This window comes from Dama dama, chromosome 28 (assembly GCF_033118175.1).
Source record: "Dama dama isolate Ldn47 chromosome 28, ASM3311817v1, whole genome shotgun sequence".
Classification (NCBI taxonomy): Eukaryota; Metazoa; Chordata; class Mammalia; order Artiodactyla; family Cervidae; genus Dama; species Dama dama.
In genome coordinates this window covers 49,126,870-49,153,375 of record NC_083708.1, presented here as the reverse complement: position 1 = coordinate 49,153,375, position 26,506 = coordinate 49,126,870, and the positions used below count along the sequence as shown (strand labels likewise).

At 38.7% G+C, this 26,506-nt stretch overlaps 1 protein-coding gene across 2 annotated transcripts in view; it reads right to left on the bottom strand.

Annotated features, from left to right (window-relative positions):
* FBXL4 (F-box and leucine rich repeat protein 4) overlaps positions 1-26,506 on the bottom strand; it is a 73,275-nt gene that overhangs the window by 5,121 nt on the left and 41,648 nt on the right. For both annotated transcript variants that reach the window (XM_061131980.1, XM_061131981.1), the window contains exons 6-8: positions 22,907-23,120; positions 4,317-4,388; positions 1,200-1,512 (exon numbers count right to left, since the gene is read on the bottom strand). In XM_061131980.1, coding sequence (XP_060987963.1) covers positions 1,200-1,512; positions 4,317-4,388; positions 22,907-23,120 — 599 coding nt within the window. The remainder of the gene's footprint in view (positions 1-1,199; positions 1,513-4,316; positions 4,389-22,906; positions 23,121-26,506) is intronic.

Genomic DNA, 26,506 nt, shown 5'->3' with positions numbered 1-26,506 from the left:
ACCCTTGCTCTGTTACATGTTAACTGCTGGCTCCAGGATCCTCAACTATGAAGAGACAATGATATCCGGCTTTCTGAGCTATGAAGATGAAGGAGAATATAATACAGAAGAAGTATCTAGCAGAAAGTGTGTATATAATAGACAAGAAGTTCTTCCTAAGTTTTTGTTAATCAACTGTTTCTTTTATTGATTTTTAAAAATGCATTTACTTTTACTGAAGTATAGTTGATTTATAATGTTGTATTAGTTTCAGTATGTAGTATAATGATTCAGTAATTTTTGAAGATTATATTACATTATAAGTTATTATAAGATACTGGATATAATTCTAGCCTATATCTCTTTGTTACTTAGTTTGTAACTATTAATCCCATAGGCTCAATTTTCCCTTCCTAAGTTTTTAAGAAACAATTTCTGCCTGTAAGTAACTTGGATAAGTAACATATGACTATATAAGCAACACCTACAAATGTACCATAAGCCTGGACTGTGGAGAGATTTTAAGTGAAACCAGAAACACCAGTGCTGAAAAGATTCAGGTTTCCCTTTGGTTACATGTTGAATAAACAGGAAAAGATATAACTAGAACTTCAAGGACTAATCTATTGGTATTAATAGATTACCAGAAACACAGTGCAAGCGTTTTGAGTTCACAACTGTGTGGGCAATTATAACCGTGGCATTCTAGCAATTCTGGCCAACATCAGAAGTAACAAAATATCACACGGTTTCTGGCTGTAAATTGCAATAAAGGAATCCCAGGAACACAAGGAATCCCAGAACTGGGAAGGATTTTCAATAGCTCTGCCTTAGGGTAGAACTACTCCTAAAAGCACAATCATCAGGGATAGAGACTTACAGTATTCTTTAATCAAGAATTTAACATCAAGAAGCCGTGTGTGTGTGTGTCTTGAATTCATTATACAAATGAATTATTTCTTATCTGTCAATAAAAATGGAGAACACGGCTCATACAAACTCTTATCCTTCTCACTAGATCAAGAACTAAGGATTATTCAGAGCTTTCTGATAAGTTCAATGATAAAATTCTGTTACTGCCCTCCCTCTCTTACTTAAGGACATTTATAATTATCAAGACAACATTTTGATTGCATCCAAGATTTTTTTTTCTTTATAAAATGTCTGAGGTTAGCTTTAATGTCAAGGCTTTAAAACAAAACTTACAGACTGCACCTTACCTAGTATGTCCAGCTGGCGTAATCTGGTGCAATTACAGGCCAGTTCTTCGATGTCTGTGTCACACACCGACCTGTTAGCCGTTAGAAAGAGTTTCTGCAAGTTTGGGAGCTGGCGTGCCAGCCTGGCGAAGCAGCCGGTGCTGCTCTGCAGGGTAGGGCACCAGCCGAGGTCAAGCTCCTCCAGAAGCGGACACCCAGAAGCCAGCTCTGCTATCCCATTCTCAGTGATGTTCTTACACCTCCACAGATCCAGAGTCCGGAGTTTTTTACACTTGGCTCCTATCATGCTAGCTGTCACATCATAGTCTTCAATCTGGAAATCAAGTAATTTAGGTCTTTCCCACACTCTGTTCAGAAACAGGAACTGTCTGGAGCATGTTCAAACATCCTTAATCACCTCCTGTTGTTTGCTTCCATGTAAACATCCCCACGTTGCAGATAATACAGATCTGCTCACTCATCTCCCAGAGCAGCCGCTGTTTCATAAAACAGCAAGGGTAATCACGTCCTTAAAAATCCACTTAAAAGAATTCCTGACAGGACGTTAATGAAGTAAATCCAAAGGCAGCCTGAAATCCTCAGGCCCTCCAGAAGAATCTGAGGATTATTCAGTGTCCTTGTGTGCCTCCCATTGTGACAGTGCTGTTCCCACTTTGATAGGTACGTAAGACCTCCCTGATAAAGGCCTGTACTTTGCCAGGCTCTAAAATAGTTAGTGAATATGTTGGTAGTACTAACAAGGGTACTAGTTTGGTTAAATGAGGTCCTTGGAGACTGAAGATGGAACCTTCTAGATCTCGATACGTTAGCTGTTGTCAGTTATCAGAGGTGTCCAGTGATTTAACTCATGATCATGGGAAAAGCTTCTACTAACCAAGAATTAAACACTGCTATTGACGGACTTTGACTGTTTTAATGTTTCTTTAAACAGATTCTTTTTAAGAGTTTTATTTGCTTTTGTTAGAATCAGGTATTGGCATTATTACCAGACATCAAAAGGAAATGAAACAGCAAACATTTCCAATGATTACTTCCTTTTGTTTCTTTCTTTATTCATATTTTCATCTACAATGTGCCAGCACTACTCCAGATATCAGGAACAACCGTGAACCAAAAAAAAAAAAATACTGTGCTCACATTTCTTGGAAAGACATACAGACAGATAAGTGAGCAAAATAAATTCAGACAGTGATAAGTAAAATAATAAAACAAGGTGCTGTAAGAGCGATGATAAGTGGCAGGGGTTGCAGGAGGGAGGAGCGGCTGCCAGGGCCTCTGGGAATGAGTGGGGCACATTCACAGAGGTAACACAGAAAAACAGGTTCAGTGTCAGGAAAAGCTAGAAAATACTGGCTTCAGCAAAGGCAAACTGTCTCTTTATTGTAGGACATACTATTGAAAATGTCAGGAGGAGGATACAGGAGCATCATTTCCTAATTTTGACCCAGAATTTCTATTTGCCCTACTCTCTCCCATAAATACACAACCTTCTAAATTGAATATCTTTTAGGACTAACGTTCCATAGGTCAACTTTGGAAAATGTTGCCTGCTACTACACCTAATTCCAACTGTAAACATATATAATTCCAACTCTAAAGTGCCTGTGATCAGAGGCCTGTTTTTCTAGAGAATGCTGCTCTACTTAATGGGGAGGTAATTAACAGGCAGAAACCTCTAGCCAAAGATAAAACAGGGTCCTTACCAATCTAAAGAAGGCGGGCTAACCACAGGCAAAGATCCAAGTGACAGTGACTGGCTGGTGTTGTCACAGAAAGTGCCATGGAATGTCACTGAGCTCATCTAGAAGAGAAACTAGAAGGACCCAACAGAAGCCCAGGAAATGGCTTACTAAGGTAAAAAGGTGATCAGCAGTAAACAAAACCTAATGCTGAGTGAGTGAGCTCCCAAGATCCAGAGACCGAGATGAGCCTGAGCCTGTGAAAGCGAAAATGTTAGTCCCTCAGTCATGTCTGACTCTTTGCGACTCCATGGACTGCAGACCCATAGCCTCTCTGTCCATGGAATTTTCCAGGAAAGACTATCGGAGTGGGTAGCCATTCCCTTCTCCAGGGTATCTTCCTAACCCAGGGATCAAACCCAGGTCTCCTGCACTGCAGGCAGATTCTTTATGCTCGGAGCCACCAAAGAAGCCCACCTGAGTCTATACACGTGGTTTAACAAGGCCTAAGAAACTTTGATCTTGCAACCATCCTGCTTATTAAGGTCTTCCTAATAAGTGGATGCAAAACTGGAATGATTTAGGATCTCCTGAATCTGCTTTGAGTGTGTGTGTGTGGGGCGGGGGTAGGTAAGAAAATAAAAAGGAATCGATTGCTCCACAGTCAGTTACACTGGGAGATGCACTTCCTTTGAGTGTGTATGCATGCACACACACACACACACACACACACACACACCAAGGGCTCTGCTGTCCCTCACACACACACACACACACACACACACACCAAGGGCTCTGCTGTCCCTTAAGTGTCAGCACTACTAACCATGCCATTTAGTTGAAAAACATTTAATTTATGCCATGAACTCTTTCAGTGACATGTAAGCTACAATTTTAAATCTCAAGATTATTTATTCCAAGAGTCTCTAGACTTTTGGATTTCACAGACCAGTGACACTTCAAAAATACGTGAGCATCAACATAGGCTGGTGTCCATCATTTTATCTTACTCAGTAAGGACAGTAAAACAAACATAAAAGCAAACAAAATAAATTTATCTACTATCATCAACATTTCCAGGAAATAATCTCAGATCTCAAAAACTAAAATTAGCCTCATGAAAAAATTACCAAACTACTGGCATTTGGGTATGATTGATTTATTATTTTGTAAAGAAGCCCAGAGAGGTAAATAGCTTGTCTGAGATACCATCTTACTTGAGGTAGAACCACCCACTTTACACCACACTATACTTCTTTCCTTGTTCTCACAGATAAGTAATGTCCATGTTTCAAAGACAAACTCTTTGATTTAAGAAAAATGTTTGAAAGTGGGGTGCACAGTTGTTAACCATAAATCTGAAAAGCTGTGGGTGGGTGTGGAGTGGGTCGGGATAAAATTCACCCATGGGAAGAAAAAAGAATTTTCCAATACTTACCATGACACAACTACCCAAGCTGAGGTGCTGAAGGTCTGAACAGAAGTTCAAAATGCTGAGCAGGGCTGTTTGCTGCCGTTGGGACCCACATCAGACACAAATAAGGAAAAAAGAAAGAAAGTGAAACAAAGAGAAGAGGTCAATTAGACATTAAGGGCTGTCACCGCTTTTCCTGAAACAGAGCTCAAAACCTCAGTTACAGACACCACAAATGCCACTTAATGAGTCCCCAGGTGTTCACACCATTGATTGGCTTGGAGTCAAGGTAATCATTACTCGTCTCCATGTAAGTCGTCACTCTGTATATGATTTTGCGTGCCCTAAAGACACCTATATTCCCTATGACCTCTCAGTGCATTTCCCAAAGGTAAGCAATTTGAAAGCCTGGTGAAGACGAAATAACAAGATAAGCCAAACCATCCCTCCCTGAAAAAAAAAAAAAATACCAAGAGCTGGTGACAGTGCAGAACAGCACAGCTTTGACATTCGCTGATCAGCTGCAGCCTGATGGAACTGCCAATAGCCACCCCAAATCAGGATGGAGCCGGTGACTTTAATGTCAGAGGATTCTCCTTGTTGACAAGGATCCCAACAACCATCGAGCACCTGTCACTAGCAACATGCTGACTGAAGTGTATGCAATGTGTGCTTTCTAGTCATGTTCCTGCCATTTCAGCCCATCCATCCTGGGCAGTGAAAAACGGTCTCACCACTAAAGAAACCCAAAGGTGTACGAGACTGCCACATAATCATGGTTCCTGAAACATCTCTAAACAATCAAAATTGCACTTGATTACATGCCCACTGTGACAAATTTTAAAGCAAACAATGCAAAACATTCAGATTTCTAGTTTTTCTTTCATAAACTAAAAAAAAAAAATTACTACTCAAACATGTGGCAAACTTTCTAAATATTTGAGCTAAATTAACATCTAACAAAATTAAAATGATAGTATACAACCTCTGTTTAATCTATTTCAAGTGTTACAAAACCAAAAAAAAAAAAAGCAGTTAGTGCTATATTTTAAATGGATAACCAACAAGGACCTACTGAATGGAACTCTGCTCAATGTTGTGTGGCAGCCTGGGTGGGCGGGGTGTTTGGGGCAGAATAGATACATGTATATGTATGGCTGAGTTCCTTTGCTGTTCACGACTAATTATACTTATTTAGGCAAATATTTTACAATAACTTACACGGTCTGCATATTAAATTGAGAATTAAAAATTCATTTAATTGTAGATAAAAATGATCATTTTTCATTCCTACCTTAAAAAAGGAACTAACACAGAACATAAGAGATTCATATTGAATGATATCACACATCTTTCCTAAGTAAGAGATGAGAGATCAAATGCTGAGACCAAGCTATGAGGGGATAAGAATGACCTTGGAAGAGATGCAGTGAGGAATGTAACAAGGAGTCAAATAGAGATAAATAAAAGGGTTGATTGGCAGCACTGAGGTGAGCAAGCACAAGTTAACAGTTTCCTGACTTTCTCCAGCAGAGCTCATGATAAGCCAGACACTGTGGGAATACCCAGATATCAGTTCAGTTCGGTCACTCAGTTGTGTCTGACTCTTTGCAACCCCAAAGACTGCAGCACGCCAGGCATCCCTGTCCATCACCAACTCCTAGAGCTTGCTCAAACTCATGTCCATCGAGTCAGTGATGCCATCCAACCATCTCATCCTCTGTTGTACCCTTCTCCTCCTGCTTTCAATCTTTCCCAGGTATAGAGCACACATCTATAGATCAGCCTGCAATCTCTCCAAATCCAGTTAACCAATCCCCTCCTACAGTATCTTAGTATCTTTTCTTTTCTCTATTCTATTAGTATTCAGAATGAAAGTACTACTATTGATGATAAAACAAAAAGCAAAAACTGCCTCTTCCCTTCTAGACCTGATTTTAAATGACCTGATTTTAAAGACACCACAGACTCAATGATTTAGAGCAGGAGTTGATGAAACACTGTTCATTGCCAAATTAGCCTATTGTCTGTTTTCGTAAATAAAGTTTTGTTGAAACAAGGCACACCCATTTCTTTCTGTATTGTTTATAATTTTTCACTCTACAGCAGCAGGGCTGAGTAGTTATGACAGAGACCATATGGCCTGCAAGGTCGAAAATATTTACTATCCTCAGAATGAACGAGCCCACCTCCACCTTAAGAAAACAATTCTACCTTAATGACTACTTGCAGCACTTCTACACTTCTAGAACACACAAACAGATGGATTAAAGCTACATTAAAGGTACTACAAAAAAAAGGTATTCAGAAATAAAAACTGAACAATTTTATGAACCTCTCATTTAAAAGATTTAAGATAACTTTAAGGTCCCCAAATTGACAAATTCTGCTGGTTAGTCCTGGAAAATTCAATATAAGCATAAGAGCAGCTCTATAAAATTAAAATACAATTTAAATAGTTAGTAGCTTTAATAATGCAAAGCAGCAGATTCATTTTCAAATGAGTTTGCAATTTTTAAACAAAGGTCAACGTTATTTAAATCGCTGTGGAAAGGGAGTCACTAAGAAGTGACTGGATCCATGTTAATTCCTTCCACAGAATTTCAAAACATACTTGAGGTCAGTCGTCCCCAGCCTGTTAGGCACCAGTGACAGGTTTCCTGGAAGATAATTTTTCCATGGACCAGGGTTGGGGGGACCGGTTTGGGGATGACTCAAGTGCTCTCCATTTACTGTGCACTTTACTTCTATTAGTATTACATCAGCTCTACCTCAGATCATCAGGCATTAGATCCCAGAGGTTGGGGACCCCTGCGCTAGATGAATGCTGGCACCCGGTAGTAGGATTTCCATTCACAAAGAAAGAATCCTTTTGCATTCTACCTGAAATCTACCTACTAGCCTTGATCAGCAGCTTCAAAATCCAAAGGATAACTATAGGTTACAGAGAATTATTATTGCCTCTACTTGTTACAAGGAAATTTATTAAGAAATAAAGGAGGGATTCCCTGGTGGCTTGTGGGAAAGAAGCCGCCTGCCAATGAAGGAGACACTGGTGCACTGCCTGGCCCAGGAGGATCCCACATGCCGGGAGCAACTAAGCCCTTGCCCCACAACTATTAAGCCTGTGCTCCAGAACCTGGGAGTCCCAAAAACCTGAGGCCACATGCCACAACTACTGAAGCCCTAGCACTCTAGAGCCTGATCTGCAACAAGAGAAACCACTGCAATGAGAAGCCTGCACATCACCCTAAACAAGAGCCGCTGCTCACCGAAACTAGACAGCCTATGCCGCAGTAAAGACCCAGCACAGCCAAAAATAAATAAATAAAAAATTTTAAAAGCATATGTAAAAGATGAAAGAAGACAGAAATTCAAATTTTCATTGACAGTTTCTTTAAGAGATGCTATCCATAAAGCAATCTCCTATCATAATCTTTCTTCCAGACTTCTAAAGGGCTAAGCAAAAATACTTAGTAAAATGATAACTGCTGCTTATTACACTCACAAATAAGCTTTGGATAGTCCAGATTTATAGCTTAGTAGAATAACAGTTATATATATATATCATGTACATCTTATAATATAATGAGACCTTATATAACCCACATATGCAATATTATGGTCACTATTTTACATTAACATAGGTTTATAATTATTATAACTAGTTAATAAGTTTTTACAATTAAAATTTTTTACAGTTAAAAACTGTTGCTTATCTTTAATAACGAATACAACCCTTACTTACAACACTCTTAATACAGGATGATAGAATTTTTTAAATCAGTATTTTCTACTCTAAAACATGATTCCTAGACAGCATATTAATGAAACAGATAACAAGTCTATATATCACAAACATACATTAACTAAAATAGACTAGTGACATCACCTTATCACAAATGTGCTTTCACGGATGATGTTTCAAACACATCAGAGCAGTAACTACAAGTAATGAGACGAGATGTGAGAAAAGTACATCCACTAATGAATATTTATAAATTTACATAAGAAATACCACCAAAGAAATCCTAAGAACACAATAACTCAATTACTGAAATTTAAGATACACATACATGTGTGAATTTCTCTTTCTCTAATTTAATTTTTTTGGGGGCCCAGCATTCCAATATCAATAAATTTGGGTAAGGGAAATATAGACTAAAAGTTGAAGAATTTTAAGAACTATTTAAAGTACTTGAAACTAACTATATTTAGGATATTTAAATTCAATTACTTTATAGATGTTTGGATAAATCATCTACTGTAAACTGTTTCTTTTATACTGTTTAAATATATAATATGATACAGTTTATATACTGATACATAACCACAACTTGAAAACAATAAAAGAGAATGTTCAAGATCATGTCATTATTTAGTCGCTCAGTCGAGTCTGACTCTGCAACCTCATGGACACCAGGCTTCCCTGTCCCTCACCATCTCACGGAGTTTGCCCAGGAAACTATCTTGGGCAAACTAAATAAGCAGAGTGACAATATAGAGTCTTGTCATACTCCTTTCCAATTCTGAACCAGTCCACTGTTCCATGTCAGATTCTGTTTCTTCTTGACCTTCACACAGGTTTCTCAGGAGACACTTAAGGTGGTCTGGTATTCCCATCTCTTAAAGAATTTTCCAGTTTGTTGTGATCCACACAGTCAAAGGCTTTCACATAGTCAGTGAAGCACATGTTTTCCTGGAATTCTCTTGCTTTCTGTATAATCCAGTGAATGCTGGCAATTTGATATCTGGTTCCTCTGCATTTTCTAAATCCAGCTTGTACATCTGGAATTTCTCAGTTCACGTTCTGCTGAAGGTTAGCTTGAAGAATTTTGAGCATTACCTTGCTAGCAGGAGTGCAATTGTGTGGTAGTTTGAACATTCTTTGGCACTGCCCTTCTTTGGGGTTGGAATGAAAACTGACCTTTTCCAGTGTGAAATTCCAAAAACCAATGTGTGTGAAAGAACAAAACCTAAGGCTGAATCACACACATTTGCCTTGCCCTATAGTCTCATTTCAAAGTTTATTTTTACCATGGTGGTAGATCTCTCCTATAATAATACAGTTGAACACATCTTTGGTCACAGATGACTAAACCGATCAATTTCCATATCAACCCACGATGGATGATGGCAGAGATGTGCAGTCAAAAAGTCATGGCACTTTGCATACCAGCTGAACTGGGCTGTAACCTTACTGCCTACATTAACAGAAAGAATGTTTTGATGTGAGGGTTAAGGGTTGGATTGTCTAGAGAGCATAGAAGACAAGTCTGAGGCACACTTGGTTGACACTGTTCATCTAAATGATGCCCAGGTGAAGAGGATACACTCATCCAAAGACTTAATCTTCTTCCAAAAGCATACCTTTCCTTCCTGTTAAGAGGAAATTATCAATCTGTTTTGTGCTGACATCTTGAAGCATTTAAGTCACATAAACAATGCTCATTGTTCTCCTTCTAAACTCACTATACAGGTCTCATAACTGTAATTTGGTTTCCCTTGTGATGTGCCAGCAGTGAGAGAATCAGCTGTCTCTAACGAATGTGTCCTTACCAGGTAGATTGCTTATACCTGGCATACTGCTTACTGTCATGATGGTGGATGATAATGAATCTGACCCCCAAGAAGCCAATAGGCTTCTCACTGTAGCTGAATCATAGCCAGTCACACAGGTCACACACACTCACCACCAAAAGCCTCATATTCCCACTGGTACTTCTATAAAGCCATTCAAGATAGAAAAGAAGTATAACTTCTTTTCCATATTCTTTCCTGAAGACCTATATTAAGGACTTTATTAGAGAAATGCAAATCAAAACCACAATGAGGTACCATTACACGCCAGTCAGGATGGCTGCTATCCAAAAGTCTACAAGCAATAAATGCTGGAGAGGGTGTGGAGAAAAGGGAACCCTCTTACACTGTTGGTGGGAATGCAAACTAGTACAGCCGCTACGGAAAACAGTGTGGAGATTTCTTAAAAAACTGGAAATAGAACTGCCATATGACCCAGCAATCCCACTTCTGGGCATACACACTGAGGAAATCAGATCTGAAAGAGACACGTGCACCCCAATGTTCATCGCAGCACTGTTTATAATAGCCAGGACATGGAAGCAACCTAGATGCCCATCAGCAGATGAATGGATAAGGAAGCTGTGGTACATATACACCATGGAATATTACTCAGCCATGAAAAAGAATTCATTTGAACCAGTCCTAATGAGATGGATGAAGCTGGAGCCCATTATACAGAGTGAAGTAAGCCAGAAAGATAAAGAACATTACAGCATACTGACACATGTATATGGAATTTAGAAAGGTGATAACGATAACCCTATATGCAGAACAGAAAAAGAGACACAGAAACACAGAACAGACTTTTGAACTTTGTGGGAGAATGTGAGGGTGGGATATTTCAAAAGAACAGCATGTATACTATCTATGATGAAACAGATCACCAGCCCAGGTGGGATGCACGAGACAAGTGCTCGGGCCTGGTGCACTGGGAAGACCCAGAGGAATCGGGTGGAGAGGGAGGTGGGAGGGGGGTTCGGGATTGGGAATACATGTAAATCCATGGCCGATTCATATCAATGTATGACAAAACCCACTGGAAAAAAAAAAATAAAAATAAAATTAAAAAAAAAAAAAAAAAAAAGGACTTTTAAAAGTTTGTTAGTTTTACAGATCATCAGCCCAGGTTGGATGCATGAGACAAGTGCTCAGGGCTGGTGCACTGGGAAGACCCAGAGGGATGGGATGGAGAGGGAGGCGGGAGGGGGGATCGGGATGGGGAACACATGTAAATCCATGGCTGATTCATGTCAATGTATGGCAAAAACCACTACAATACTGTAAAGTAATTAGCCTCCAACTAATAAAATGGAAAAAAAAATAAAAGTTTGTTAGTTTTAGAATATATGAAAAGTTATTAAAATCTTAATTCTTGATTCTGTTTAAGAACAAATAACTATTAACATCTTTTGTTTTACATGTTATCTAACTAAATGAAGCTCTCTAAAATGGACTGCATTTTAGGTGACAGCTAACGACAGCCTGCATTAGTCCACAGAGGTGACCAAAGTAGGTTCTTCCTACTTCAACTGTTCCCCTCGATCTTGACCTCAGCTAGCAATCAGCACTGGCTCTGGTGAGAGGCCATCCCTCCCCGAGTTTGTCAGCCGCACTCGCTCCACTAAAAGAAAGGTCAGGGACTCCCCAGGCCATCCAGTGGTTAAGACTCTGCACAGGTCCACTGCAGGGGGTCTAGGTTCGATCCCTGGTCAGGCAGCTAAGACCCCACAGTCCCGGGGCTTGGCCAGAAGGTTTCAAAAATAAATAAACAAAATAAAGGCCATCTGTGCTTCTACTTACCAATATACATAAATGTGTTCTTTAAATCAAGTAAGAATGCAGCCAGAAGAACATCATTATCTACGTGTCAGAAAGCAAATTCATGGCACTAAATCAAATCATACTGTTTTCAAAAGACATGCATCTTCTGCAGGAAAGCTCAGGTGCTCTCATCAACAGATGGGAGTGGTACACATTTTACTTATATATAAACCGGCACAGAAAAAAGAAAACAAGAGGTGAGTTTTGATATTCAACGGAAGTAAAGACCAACTGCTTTTGTCTGTCTCCCAGTTCATGAAGATGGAGGCAGTGGGGTCCTTGAAACCGTGGTCCCAGCATATGGGCCAGGTAAACACTAGCTGTACCACACTACGGATTACTGTCATATACCAGTCCCCTACAACACCTATAATCAGTTTTTTCACTTCTTCAGATTCTTTCAATTTATGCTCTATCATTCTTGAAGTGAGGCAATCAAAACTGGATGCAGGTGTTCCATTTATAACTCCAACTTTTAAAAAAACACTCTTGGTTTTCTTGTCTGCTGCTAAGCAACAGAATGACATTCTTACTGAGCAACCTACACACCCCAACTAACCCCCAACTCCAGATATTTTTTTTCCCCAAAACAAAGAAAAGGTAAACAGGTTGAAACTCCTAACACTAACCCAGGTTGCTTTAGACAATGTGAAGGCCTTCTCTTGAAGTCACTTTTTGTGCAATATGTTAAAAAGCTATCCTATGCCATTCTGTATAAGATGTATTAGTTTGCTAGGACTGCCATGATAAAATACTGTAGCCTGGGTAACTTAAACAACAGAGATTAATTTTTCCACAATTCCGGAGGCTAGAAGTCTGAGATCGAGGTGTTAGCAGGGTTAATTTCTTCTAAGGCCTCTCCTCTTGGCTTAAAACCTGCCATTTACTTTTGGTGCTTTCATATCCTCTTCCCCTGAGTGTCTGTGTCCGAATCTCTTCTCATAAGGAGGCCACACATATTGGATTAGGCCCCGCCCTCATGACCTTATTTAACTTGGTCATCTCTTGAAAGACCCTATCTCCAAATCCTGTCACATTATGAGGTACCAGGGGTCAGGACTTCAACATATAAATTTTGGGGAGACACAGTTCAGCCCATGGAACAAGTATTTAAGAATAGTTGTAGATATATGCCCTTTTAGGGGTAAAGGAGAGTTATATCTTTATTACTTTCAAATGGTTCAGGAAAAAACTATGCATAAAGTAGAGCAATCTATTTTGTATGCAACTTTTCATAAGTCTAAAATTATTTCAAAATAAAAGCTCTTTCCTTGTAAGTATTTAAGAGTCTATTTCATGAGTTAAATTTCTACAGTTCTCTCTCCAAAAAATATATCATCATGTATGGCTAAAGAAGGACTTGTAATTAATGTTTATCATTAGTAATAAGAATCTTTTGAACAGAGATAAAAAGGACTAAAAGAACTTAAAGTCTTTCCAATCATTATATATCTCACTCTACTATAACTTCCTTGTCATTAATGGTAGAAGAAACTAACTACTATTAAAATCTTCATGTTTGTTCCTATCTTTTGCCTTAAGTCTTGCCTATACAATCATCAAGGACCTATCAAATTCAGTAAAAAGAAAATTACTGCATTTAACCACTCGTTTCACTAGTTATTCTGAGATCATTCATTAAACAGGGTCTAAACCTCAGCATCGGACACGACTGAGCGACTGAACTGAACTGAAACCTCAGCATATGAGTCATTTCTGTTCTCCATCCCTTTGCACTATCTTTTCATCAGGCATAGAGTTACAGCCCTGCATCTACTGAAATTCAATGTATATATACCCCTAACTCTGAAAAGTTGCCAACATCTGCTGGATCATCGAAAAAGCAAGAGAGTTCCAAAAAAACATCTATTTCTGCTTTATTGACTATGCCAAAGCCTTTTATTGTGTGGATCACAATAAACTGTGGAAAATTCTGAAAGAGATGGGACTCCCAGACCACCTGACCTGCCTTTTGAGAAACCTGTATGCAGGTCAGGAAGCAACAGTTAGAACTGGACATGGACCAGCACACTGGTTCCAAATAGGGAAAGGAGTATGTCAAGGCTGTATATTGTCACCCTGTTTATTTAACTTCTATGCAGGATACATCATGAGAAACGCTGGGCTGGAAGAAGCACAAGCTGGAATCAAGATTGCCAGGAGAAATACCAATAACCTCAGGTATGCAGATGACACCACCCTTATGGCAGAAAGTGAAGAGGAACTAAAAAGCCTCTTGATGAAAGTGAAAGAGGAGAGTGAAAAAGTTGGCTTAAAGTTCAACATTCAGAAAACTAAATTCATGGCATCTGGTCTCATCACTTCATGGGAAATAGATGGGGAAACAGTCGAAACAGTGTCAGACTTTATTTTGGGGGGCTCCAAAATCACTGCAGATGGTGATTGCAGCCATGAAATTAAAAGACGCTTACTCCTTGGAAGGAAAGTTACGACCAACCTAGACAGCATATTAAAAAGCAGAGACATTACTTTGCCAACAAAGGTCCATCTAGCCAAGGCTATGGTTTTTCCAGTGGTCATGTATGGATGTGAGAGTTCAACTGTGAAGAAAGCTGAGCGCCAAAAAATTGATGTTTTTGAACTGTGGTATTGGAGAAGACTCTTGAGAGTCCCGTGGACTGCAAGAAGATCCAAGCAGTCCATCCTAAAGGAGATCAGTCCTGGGTGTTCATTGGAAGGACTGATGTTGAAGCTGAAACTCCAATACTCTGGCTACCTGATGCTAAGAGTTGACTCATTGGAAAAGACCCTGATGCTGGGAGGGATTGGGGGTGGGAGGAGAAAGGGACGACAGAGGATGAGATGGCTGGATGGCATCACCAACTCAATGGACATGAGTTTGAGTAAACTCCGGGAGTTGGTGATGGACAGGGAGGCCTGGCGTGCTGCAATTCCAGGGGTCGCAAAGAGTTGGACACGACTGAGCGACTGAACTGAACTGAACTGAATGATTTTCTCTCTCACTTTTTTTTTGGATGTTTTAAGAACACATTTGCTATTTCTCTGATGAAGCAATTTTTCATCACAATCCTAAACATATCTAAAGAAGGAAAAAGATCTCATGAAATAAACTAACAAAACAAATACAAATGTATTTCACTATCTTTTAGAGCTAAAAATTCTGGACAAATATAAGATCAAAAAAATTTTTTACAAGTTTTCCAAGTTGTAGATCTCCCATCCATCTGCTTAGCTGATGTGGTTATTCTGTAGAAAGACAAACTTATCTGATGCTTACTCACTTATCGAACAAAGAAAAGATAAACTGGCAAGCGAGAGCTATCACTCATTCATTCAACAGAGGTTTACCAAGTATCTACTATATATATTCACTACAGTGAATACCAGACAATGTTCTACATACTAGCTGTAAAGACATAAACAGTCAAACATGATCCCTCTCATTATGGAGTTTATAAGTTAGGAATGCACTTTCCTTTTACCAGAAACAGATCAGAAGCATGAAAGCAGTAATTTAACCTAAGTCCCTCATAGCACGTGATGGAAAAGATATTCCTATTTAGGAGGATCTGTAAGAATACTTCACAAAGTCGGGAATAATTTGTAGGGTTATGCTGAAAAAAATCTATACTATCATTTTCTTATGTACACAAGTCTATTTAATTTACAGTGTGATGTTATTTACAAGTATGATCTAATTTGGTCTTCTCAATAGCCTATGTGATAGGGTAAATTTTTTTTTTAACAGGTAAACTTTCAGCTTAGTATAAGTGACGTTTCTCAGGCACATAAATCTTTCAAGTGGGAAAATCATGGGAACTGTTTTATGATGTGGGTCTCTGATACAGACTAAAAAACAAACATCTTCCCAGTTTTTACATTATAAAATAATGTCTGAATCAGACACCCAGAACTTGCTGCTCAGTTTTAACCATAGTTAAAGTCTGATAAAGATCCTACTGCTGCTGCTTCTCACAGTTGGGTACTAGCTATGGCCCAGCCCAAAGCAGTGGAGCTGGGGAGGAAAATCTTAATGAACTACGCCAGGGCATAAAAGGCCGGGTGTCAAAATGACACTTGGGGATTGTTTTAAGGTTGCTTTCATTTTAATTGACTACCAAAGCCGCAATCAGACAGTATACACAAAATGCACTGTGATACAACCCCAGTCTCTAACAAGGTTATACATGAAGCTCAGTGGTCACTGCAGCAGGCCTTGTTGGTAAAATCTGTCAGGTCGAGAGAGTGCAGTGCTCCGGGCCCACTGTCTCACCACTGGCTCAGGCAGGTGCCACATTAGCCTACCAGGCTCTACCCACCGGCATGTAGGGCAATTCGGACCCTACTCAAGTTTCATTCTCCGGGGTTCTCATTCATACTGAGTACCCAGGCCAGCAACATGCTTGGCTATACCTAACCACTTAAGATCACACCACCTAGACATCAGCTACGCATTACTTTACATGCTAAAATATTTCGGGGAGTATATGTCCCAATGCTGCTCCCCACTATGATACAATATTGAGAGCTGGCCCATATATATATAAACCATTTGCTTGAGGTAGTTCATTATGTATTGATTATACAAACTATTACTTAAATGTTTCTAAATGTGATTTGAATAACTGGTATTACAAATTTAGAACGAAGACTTCAAAATAAGTTTGCTCATAATAAAAATCAAAGTCCATTTTCCTATAGCAATTTAGACTGGAAAATATTTACAGAATATAACTTCACAGTTTGTATTTTACACCAGATCAAAATCTTGTATATCTTGGTTACAATGTTTTATTTCCTTACCAACTGAAGATTAGAAAAGGATTAAGATGTAAAGGAAAAGCTCTATTTTATTTGCTGAATCACTTCCAACTCTTTGTGATCCCATGGACTGTAGCCGACCAGGCTCCTCTGCCCATGAAATTCTCCAGGCAAGAATATTGGGGTGGGCTGCCATTTCCTTCTCCATTAGATAGAGGCAGCCAAGCTATTAAAAGAACTACTATTCTATGCTCTTATATATTTTACAATTTTCACTGTAACACTGAGGCCACCAAATCTGGGTTCAAATCCTAATTCTAACTTGTTGCTCTGTGTCACTGGGAAACTTATTAACTTTTGGGGGCTTTCATTTCAACATATGTAACATAAAGAGAGCTAAGCAGCAAAGAATCGATACTTTTGAACTGTGGTGTTGGAGAAGACTCTTGAGAGTCCCTTGGACTGCAAGATCAAACCAGTCAATCCTAAAGGAAATCAGTCCTGAATATTCATTGGAAGGACTGATGTGAAAGCTGAAGCTCCAACACTTTGGCCACCTGATGTGAAGAACTGACTCACTGGAAAAGACCCTGATGCTGGGAAAGATTGAAGGTGGGAGGAGAAGGGAATGACAGAGGATGAGATGGTTGGATGGCATCACCGTCTCTAAGGACATGAGTTTGAGCAAGCTCCAGGAGTTGGTGATGGACAGGGAAACCTGGCGTGCTGCAGTCCATGGGGTTGCAAAGAGTTGGACATGACTGAGTGACTGAACTGAACATAAGAAAATAACACTTACTCTCACTGGACTAGTTAAAGGATTAAATAATATGCAAAATGTCTAGGACAGCAAACAAAATATATGCAGCAAGTTTTCTTAAACTTGGGGAGAAAAGCCCCAGGTTCCAATATCCTCTAAAGCTATATTCACCATGCACACATACTTGCTTAAATCCTAAAAAATGGCATAAATGTTTTCCACTTACTAATGTAGATTATATATAGATACATAAAATATAAGTCTACTACATCATAAATTGGTCTCTCTGAACATAATATGCTATCATGGTGTCAATATTTTGTAATACTAATTTCTGCTTATTTTAGAATTACATAGAGTCTAGGGGGAAAAAGGGTAAAAGTGGCTGGCACTGGATAATCTGTATTCCTTAAAAGAAAAAAAAAAAATGAAAACCTCTCCCAAGAAGTTCAAATTCATATCTTCTTTTTCTCCTCATATATTTCCTTAGAGCCATCAGAGGCATCTGAAATCAATCGCTGTTTTTTCTTTTCAAAACAGTTTAAAACATCTGAATGTACTGCCAATGATTATGTGAAGATTTAGAGAGAAGCCAGTCCCCTAAATCTTGTCTTCTCACTCAGGTTTCTCTCATCCACCAGTGCAGGACTCAAACAGTGCACGCATGGAAGGGAATAAGGGTTGACAGTGTTTTTCGCCCAGTCATGTCCAACTCTTTGTGACCCCGTGACTGTAGCCCACCAGGCTCCTCTCTCCATGGAATTCTCCAGACAAGAAAACTGGAGTGGGCTGCATTCCCTTCCCCAGGGGATCTTCCTGACCCAGGGATCAAATCCAAGTCTCCCAAATTGCAGGCAGATTCTTAACCATCTGAGCTACCAGGGAAGACCATAACATTTTGCTTAAGTAACGGGGAGGTGCTTACAGATTGATATGATTACCAGTGTGGTCACTTGGGTTTGTTTTAAAAGAGACCAGATGATGGTGTTGTCTTTTCCTTTTATTCCTCTGAGTTACTTAGTGTCGACAGGGGAGTCTGATGCAGATCCCGAGAATGACAAGATAACAGATGTAAATAAAGTATAGGCAGAGAGCATCGAATGCAGAGCTGGGAAGCTGTTAAAAGTCATCACTGCCTGGGTAGGTTTTTCTCTATTTTGAATTTTGCCATTTGTATCACTAAAATGAGATTATTTTTTATTTTATTGTAAGTCCAATGCAGATCAATGAAAATCAATTTTATAATTTTTTCTATGTACTAAATGTCAGAAAAATCATCTAGAATAAATTTTAAAATGATTTTATGGTCTTTTAGCAGCCGGATTAATAAAAACAAACTTTAATAGGTAGTAACATATGGTACAAACTAAATTTTACTTAATGAACTCATACAATGATTTCACATCTATGTTTAAGTGACTGGGGGAAGCAGAGTTGATGCTATTTAGACTTGGATACATATGTATAAGGTCTCCAGTCTTGAGCTATGAAATCTTCTCAAGCCCTATAAAATCAAACTTTTTAAAAAATATATAATCATATACTATCAGCTTCTGGAGGTAAATTGAAGAAAATTGTAGACTATTTAATGATTCCCTCACACTTAGATGATGTGAATTTATAACATTTCAAAAGCATATCATGGGAAACATTTTTACAAATCATCCCAGATGTAAGATGCCTAGCAAGTTATATAATTTCTTAGTTTTTACCCTATTTTTCTTCCTGAAGGTTTACTTAATAATGAACTAAGCTACCTTTCTTCTTAAAGTTAAATTTAATCAGAAGATTTTTTAAATGAGGTGTTATCTTGCTCAGAGGGTATAAAACTTTACAGCACACAAGGCAATATAAAACATTAAATATACCAGTAAAACACAGGTGTGGCATAATTTCAGCATGCAAAATCTACTCAAGAAAAGTTAGCTGACAATTTTACACCCTCATAAATCATGAGTCACTTCACCACAGATTAATGAAAACATGCACTAACACTATCTTCAAACTAGCATTCAGGGAGAAAAGTCTTCTCATTTTACAAATAAAGAATCCTGGAACTTGAGAGACTATGTGAAAGAAATCACTAAGAGATCACTCAGCTTGTTACTGGTAAGGCTAGAACTAGCATCAAAGTCTTCTTTCCACCAAGTCACCAGTTAAACTCGAACTAAAATTCTGCCCCAAGTCAGGAATACTATATTCACGTTTCCATGGATTAGTTTAAAAACTATGTCAAGCTAAAGATATCTACTCTGATCTGCCAATAAGAAGGCTATACACCCAGACAGCTTTATAAATAAATGCTAACAGATAATTCTCAATTATTAAAGTTATTCCACCACTCTAATGGCAGAAAGCAAAGGGAAACTAAAGAGCCTCTTGAGGGTGAAAGAGGAGAGTGAAAAAGCCGGCTTAAAACTCAACATTCATAAAACTAAAATCATGGCATTCCAGTCCCATTACTGCATTGCTAATAGATGGGGAAAAAGGGGAACAGTGGCAGGTTTTATTTTCTTGGACTCCAAAATCACTGCAGATGGTAACTGCAGCCATGACACTGAAAGATGCTTACTACCTGAAGGAAAGCTATAACAAACCTAGAAAGTATATTAAAAAGCAGAGACATCACTGCCGACAAAGTCAAAGCTATGGTTTTATCAGTAGTCATGTATGGATGTGAGAGTTACCATAAAGAAGGCTGAGTGCCGAACAACTGATGCTTCAAACTGGGGTATTGGAGAAGGCTCTTGAGAGTCCCTTGGACAGCAAGATCAAATCAGTAAATCCTAAAGGAGATCAACCCTGAATATTCATGAAGGACTGATGCTGAAGATGAAGCTCCAATACTTTGGCCACCTGATGCGAAGAGCTGACTCACTGGAATGAGAAAGACTGGGGGCAGGAGAAGGGGGCAACAGAGGATGAGATGACTGGATGGCATCACCGACTCAAAGGATGTGAGTTTGAGCAAACTCCATAAGATAGTGAAAGACAGGGAAGCCTGGTATGTTGCAGTCCCTAGGGCTGTGAAGTCAGACACAACTTAGCAACTGAACCACAAATATCAAAGAAAAAGATGTCAATGTCACAATCCTTTTTGCCAAGATGTCATACTCCAAGCTCCAAACATGATAAAATGGCGTGAAAAGGAAAAACACAACTCAATTTCATTTAAGAAAGTAGATGTAAAAAGTATTGATAAATAAGTCTTAACTCTTAAAGAATGTTTACTATGAAACAGGTACTGTTTTAAACTCTTCATGTATATTAAATCATGTTAATTCTCACAACAACCATTTGAAAGGTATATTATCATTATATCCACTTATACAGAAGGAAACAGGACATCAAGAAACTTCCTCAAGGTAATATAATTAGTAAGTGATATCCAAAGTAGAATCCAAATCCAGGCAATTTGGCTCAAAAATATTAGGAAAATGGCTTAGCTATGTATTAAGCTAAAACATGTAGGAATTATCCCAGGAATGTAAGGACTGTCCAGTGTAAGTCATTATATTAACAAATAAAAGAAGAAAAAAGATCAGTATGGTAATGGAGGCTTTAAAAGTTTTTAATATAATACACATTTTTGATAAAAATAGTCTTACTCAAATGATATTTATCAGAAAGAACATCAAACAATAGATAAAATTAGTAAGTTACATGAGGAGTTGTCTATTTAGTTTACTAATGAAGTCTCAGGGCCTACACCAGTACCTGGCACATATTTGTCATATAAATATTTAAAAAAGAAAAAATTCCCTCTATATTAGAAATAAGATTAGTATACCTATTGTGACTCTATTATTCTACATTATTTATGAAGTTCTACTTAGTGTAAATTGGAACAGAAAGAAAAAGTATATTAATTTCCAGATTATACAATTATATCATTAGAAAACTCAAAAGATATAAGTTATTACAACAATGATAAGCATTCAGTAAGGGGAGCAGATACAAGATAAATATACAAAACTCAATTTTTCTTTATATTAAAAATAACCAATTAAAATGAAAGAAAATAGTGTCTGAGACTATAAGAGACAAGGCTTAAATTTAACCGAAGGATATAAAATCTAAATGAAGAAAACTATAACATGTTCTTGAATGTAAAATAAGACATATAGGAACAGATATGAAGCCTTATTAAAGAGCAAAATGAAATATAATAAAGGCACTTCCAACAAAATCTTTGCTGAAAGATATATCTGGAAGAATAATAATACACAAGGATTTAAGTTTAAAGAGAACAGAGAGAGGGGACCTTCCCTACCACACAGCAAAACATATACAGAATTGCCATAATAATTATTATTACTCTTACTACTGTTTTAGCAGATAATATTTATTGAGAGTTTACTATGTGTTTGGCACCCTCTAAGTACATTACATGTAAATGATTCTCAAAATACTTGGCCAAGGCAACATTCAACGCAGGCAAGGGTTCACTAGAGTGGAGAGGCAACTGGTACGTCATTTTGAAAAAGTAATTTGTCTATCTTATTCATTTTTTTTAATATTTACTGAATGGCCAGTCTTTACCAGGTACTATACTAGATATCAGGAACATGGAAATGAAGAAGACAGACAAGGCTCCTATCATCATGAAACATATATCCTAGTATAAGGAGACAGATGATCATAAGAAAACCAACATGATGATTTCATAGTGATAAAGTTGTTAGAAAGAAAATACACAAGGTGATATGATATGACAGGAGCCAACCAGAAGGGAGTGGGGAGGCTACCTTTTATCAATGTCTAAGAAACCATCTCTGAAAAAAAATATTTAAGTAGGACACTGAGTTGAGAAAAGAGCAGCCGTAAACAAGCTGGAAGGATATTCCAGACAGGCACAGGACAAAAAGCCATGAGCTGGGACTGGATCGGAATGTTCAAGGGACAGAAAGAAGGCCAACATGATTAGAGCAGAGGAAACAGGTATACGGCAGTAAGTGGATGTTTATTACAAGGGTCCAGGCACATATTCTGACCAGCAGTACTACTTACAGAACTCTATCCTAGAGCAACAATAGCCAGTACATAGAAAACTGTGCAAAATAATGCTAATGCTAGATGGTTTGTAAAAGAAAAACATCTGGAAAAACTGAATTGTTGACCATCTGGGGGAAAACTGAGCTGATCATGGTAAAACATAAACTACACAGTTAATGAAAAGAGTCAGGTGGTAATAGATATAATGATCTGGTAAGATGTCCTAGGGCTAAGTGGAAAAAAAGCAAGGAGATCAATAAATATTACGTGACTCCATTCTTCTTTAATGAGACTCCTAAACTATGTATTAGGAATTTTAACTTTGAAGTTCGCTCCTGGATAAATTCCACTTTGCTTCCTGTCACTCCAAGCCAATGTCCTCCTACATACTTTCCTCCCACCACTTTCACGAATTAATTCCCTGCCAGCATTTCAGCTCACCTCAGCCTATTGCTTGCTTCTTTACCTAGAAACATGAACAGCATTACAAAAATTTTAAGAGCACAGAGGGTAACATTTTCTTAAATTGAAAAACAAAGAAACAAACAAAAAAATACAACAGACTAATTATGAAATGACTGAATCAGCTCTAATTGTTTTAGGATAGGTGGTGTCATAATTTATTTAAAAATCATAAATCATATTATTATGAGCAATTACAGGCAACTGATCATTCCATTGGTCATTATATTACTAAAAGCGTAAATCTTACCTCTACTTTTGTTCTATAAAGAACGAGTCGTTTCAGGCCGTACAACTTGGCGATGTGGCTGAAAGCTTGAGGTGGTAGTTTATCACAGGAGGAGAGATTTAAGTCCTGTAGATTTGGGCACATCTCAGAAATAATCTCCAAGCAAGTTTCATTAAGGAAGTGGCTGCAGGATAATTCAAGGCGCACTAATTCAGATCCGCAGACCTTCAGAAACCTGTGAACACAATGCTCCGTGTGAATTTCATAAAACCAAAACATATTTTTTGCAAGCACTTTGGAATTATATCGACTCTAAAGCAGACACCTTCGGAAGAATAGATTTTTATCAGGGAAAATAAAAAAACTTGTTTCACTTAAATTCTCATTTACTGCCTGCCGAAACAGGCATGGCTAGGCTACAATAAATCAACCTGAGAAGATAAAATGGATTCACATCACATAAAGAGTCAGCTACTGCTAAGTGGGAAATTAAGAAAGCCAGAGGGTGTATTTCTTCTACTTACCTGTAATTCACACCTGAGCTGGTAGAGCCAACAAACGAAATATAACAAAACTCTCAACTTTTGGAAGATATTTCTTCCTAAACAGTACCCATCTGGTAATGGATAATTTATTTTGAACATGGCACACAAAATGAAAGCTTAAATGACCTCAAAACAGATCAGACTAGCCTCCACTCAACTCAGAAAACTTCTGGGTTGGTTTAACCGTACTGGTGAGATACGTTTCTTGACTGCTATTATTTAGTACCTAGACTGATGGTCAAATTATTCCAAGATATTCAACTGCAGCTTCACATAAAATACACAGAAATAATTCAATGTAGGGGACACAAAACACTTTATCAGGGTAGGAATAGTATTTATCTTCATCACATTACAGTTGGAGGGGAAAAGGTCCTGTCCAGAATCACTGTCTGATAATAAAAGTAAAATGTGAGTCCATGAGTATTCAAATCCCTGAAACGAACAACTGAGCAAAGCAAAGCCTTCAACACGTGCCCCACTCACCCGGTCTCTGGACATTTTCTCGCCCACCTCAGTGCCACAATCAGTCTCATGCTGTTGGTTTATCTATACTGCATCTTTTTTCTGCAAGACTTAATTAGCTTACAAATATACATGCAAAACAAAAATAAACCAATCACTTATGAAAATAAAGGAAGGAACACTAGACTTCAAAGGAGGGATTTTTTTTTTTTTGGCCCTGTTCTACCACTTCCTAGCACGTGACCTTGGAAAGGGCATTTATCCAGGTCTCAGTCATTGCCTCAGGTTTCCCAAGAAGCACAACGGTAAAGGGGCTGCCTGCCAACGCAGGAGACACAAGAGACGTGCTTCAGTCCCTGGGTTAAGAAGATCCCCTGGAGGAGGAAACGGCAACCCACTCCAGTGTTCTTGCCTGCAAAATTCCATGGACAGAGAAGTCTGGTGGATTCCTCTGTTCACATGGTCACAGAGGCGGATGAGACTAAGGGCGTGCGCACGCAGACACACACACACACACACACACACACACACAGCAAGGGCGTGCGCACGCAGACACACACACACACACCCCACACACCCCACACACACACACCACACACACACACACACACACACACAGCATTCCCTCAGCAGTAGAAGGCAGACTAGAAATGTGTAACAGCACTCACCATACTGCTTGTGGTTTTGAACATTCTACAATAATGTGAAAAGTCTGCAAAGGCCAGAGCACCCCAGAAACATTAAAAGTGAAATCTTGGCCAGCACACAAACAAAAAATGTAATTGCTACAAATTTATTTTAAATATTGCAAATAAGTCAGTAGCCCACACAGCTTATTTACAGCCAAACATCCAAGAACGTCTGCTTATTCTTAATCCACTGCAGTCTATGTTCTGCCTTCCCTAAATTCATCCTTTCCTTTTAAATGCCAAATTAAGGGGCCTTTCTTTCCAGCCCTTGTATTGATTTATTGGGGGCATTTCACACCATTTCACATGCCGTCCCCTTCCTTCAAATTCTCGGGCACTCTACAAGCTATCCCCTCACCTTGATTTCCTCCTACATGTTCACTACTGTTCTCTGCTACTGTAGTGGCTAAATTGACAGTTTACATCAAGCACCTTCAGGCATTCACTCAACAAATATTTACTGAGCTCCTACTATGACCCCACATTACTCTAGGCACTGGGGAGCTGGCTGTGGGCTAAGTCCCTGCTCTCAGGGAGCTTACTTACATTTCAGTAGGAGAGGTAGACCATGAACAAATAAATGAGTAAAATTAATAGTATATTAGAGAGTATATTAATTAATATACTAATTAATAGTATTTAGAGTAATTAATAGTAAGAGAGTGAAAAGTGCCAAGGAGAAAAGAAAAGCAGAGAATGACAACAGAAAGCGTGAAGGGGAGACAGGGAAGCCTCACTGAGAAGGTGAGTCGAGGCCCAAAGGCAGTGAGAGATGAGCAAAGCAGTTCCCTGGAGAAGCAGCAAGCAGGCCGCCGGGGTGACTGCTCAGAGGCAGGACACCTCAGCCACGCTGGAGCTGGGAACCGCAAGCAGGCACAAGGCGAGAGGCAGACGGGAGCAGGCCGGAGCGTGCATCCTATAAAGACTCTGGTTTTATTTTGAGGGAGACGGGGCTCTCAGACATCAGAGGGTTTTGAGTAGAGGTGCAGCACCACTTGCTTGTGTTTTAACAGGATCACTCTGGCTTCTGTGTGGAGCATAAACTGAAGGGGAGCAGGGGTGAAAACCGGGAGATCATCAGGACACCACAGCCACATTCAGGGACGAGGGCTGCATGGGGGTGGTGGCCTTGACCATGGGGCTCCATATTCAGACTGGGGATCTAGTTCACAGGGAAGCAATGGGTACTAACTTAACAACGTATCTTCTGCATACTGAACTGAATGAGTTCAGCTCCTCTGCTTCTCAACCAAAATTCATTTTTCTGCTAACCATAATTTCCTTCTTTACTGACTTGTTTATATTGAGTCTATCCTTGGTATACTTAGTACTTAGCACGATGTCAGGTGTGTAAAAACACTTGATGAATTTGCTGAATAACTCTTCCAATTATGAAAATGCATTTGAGGAATTTAAATTTCCTCTACTCTGGAACAGACTAAGTTCTATGGACTCAGCATTTTTCCTTTAAGAGGATCAAACTAGGAAATACAACAAAATGAACATTTTTACCTTACTTTGAATATGCATTGTAGTTATGGCTAGTTCATCATCATTTATAAGCTAGCAATCTAGAAATGAATGTTTGGCACCAGAGATCTAGAGTATCCTATTTTGATTTGATGCTTCTAAAATTATTTGCAGATTACAAAAGTTAAATGAGTATATTAACTCTTAAAATCTTTAAGCATCTTATCTATTGAAGGTCTTCATTATTTGGCAAAGTGCTTTGTTCTATAATTCTTTTTAGTATTAGACTTGGAATGCTTTGACACCCCTTTTCTCTTTTCTCTCGTTAATGAACTTTTCCCTTCTAAAGATAGCAAGCCAATCATCAGCAAGCTGTTAGTAGACTAGAAAACTTCCCAAATTGATTTAATGAATGATAGAATTTGGAAGCACAGTAATGACAATGATCATGC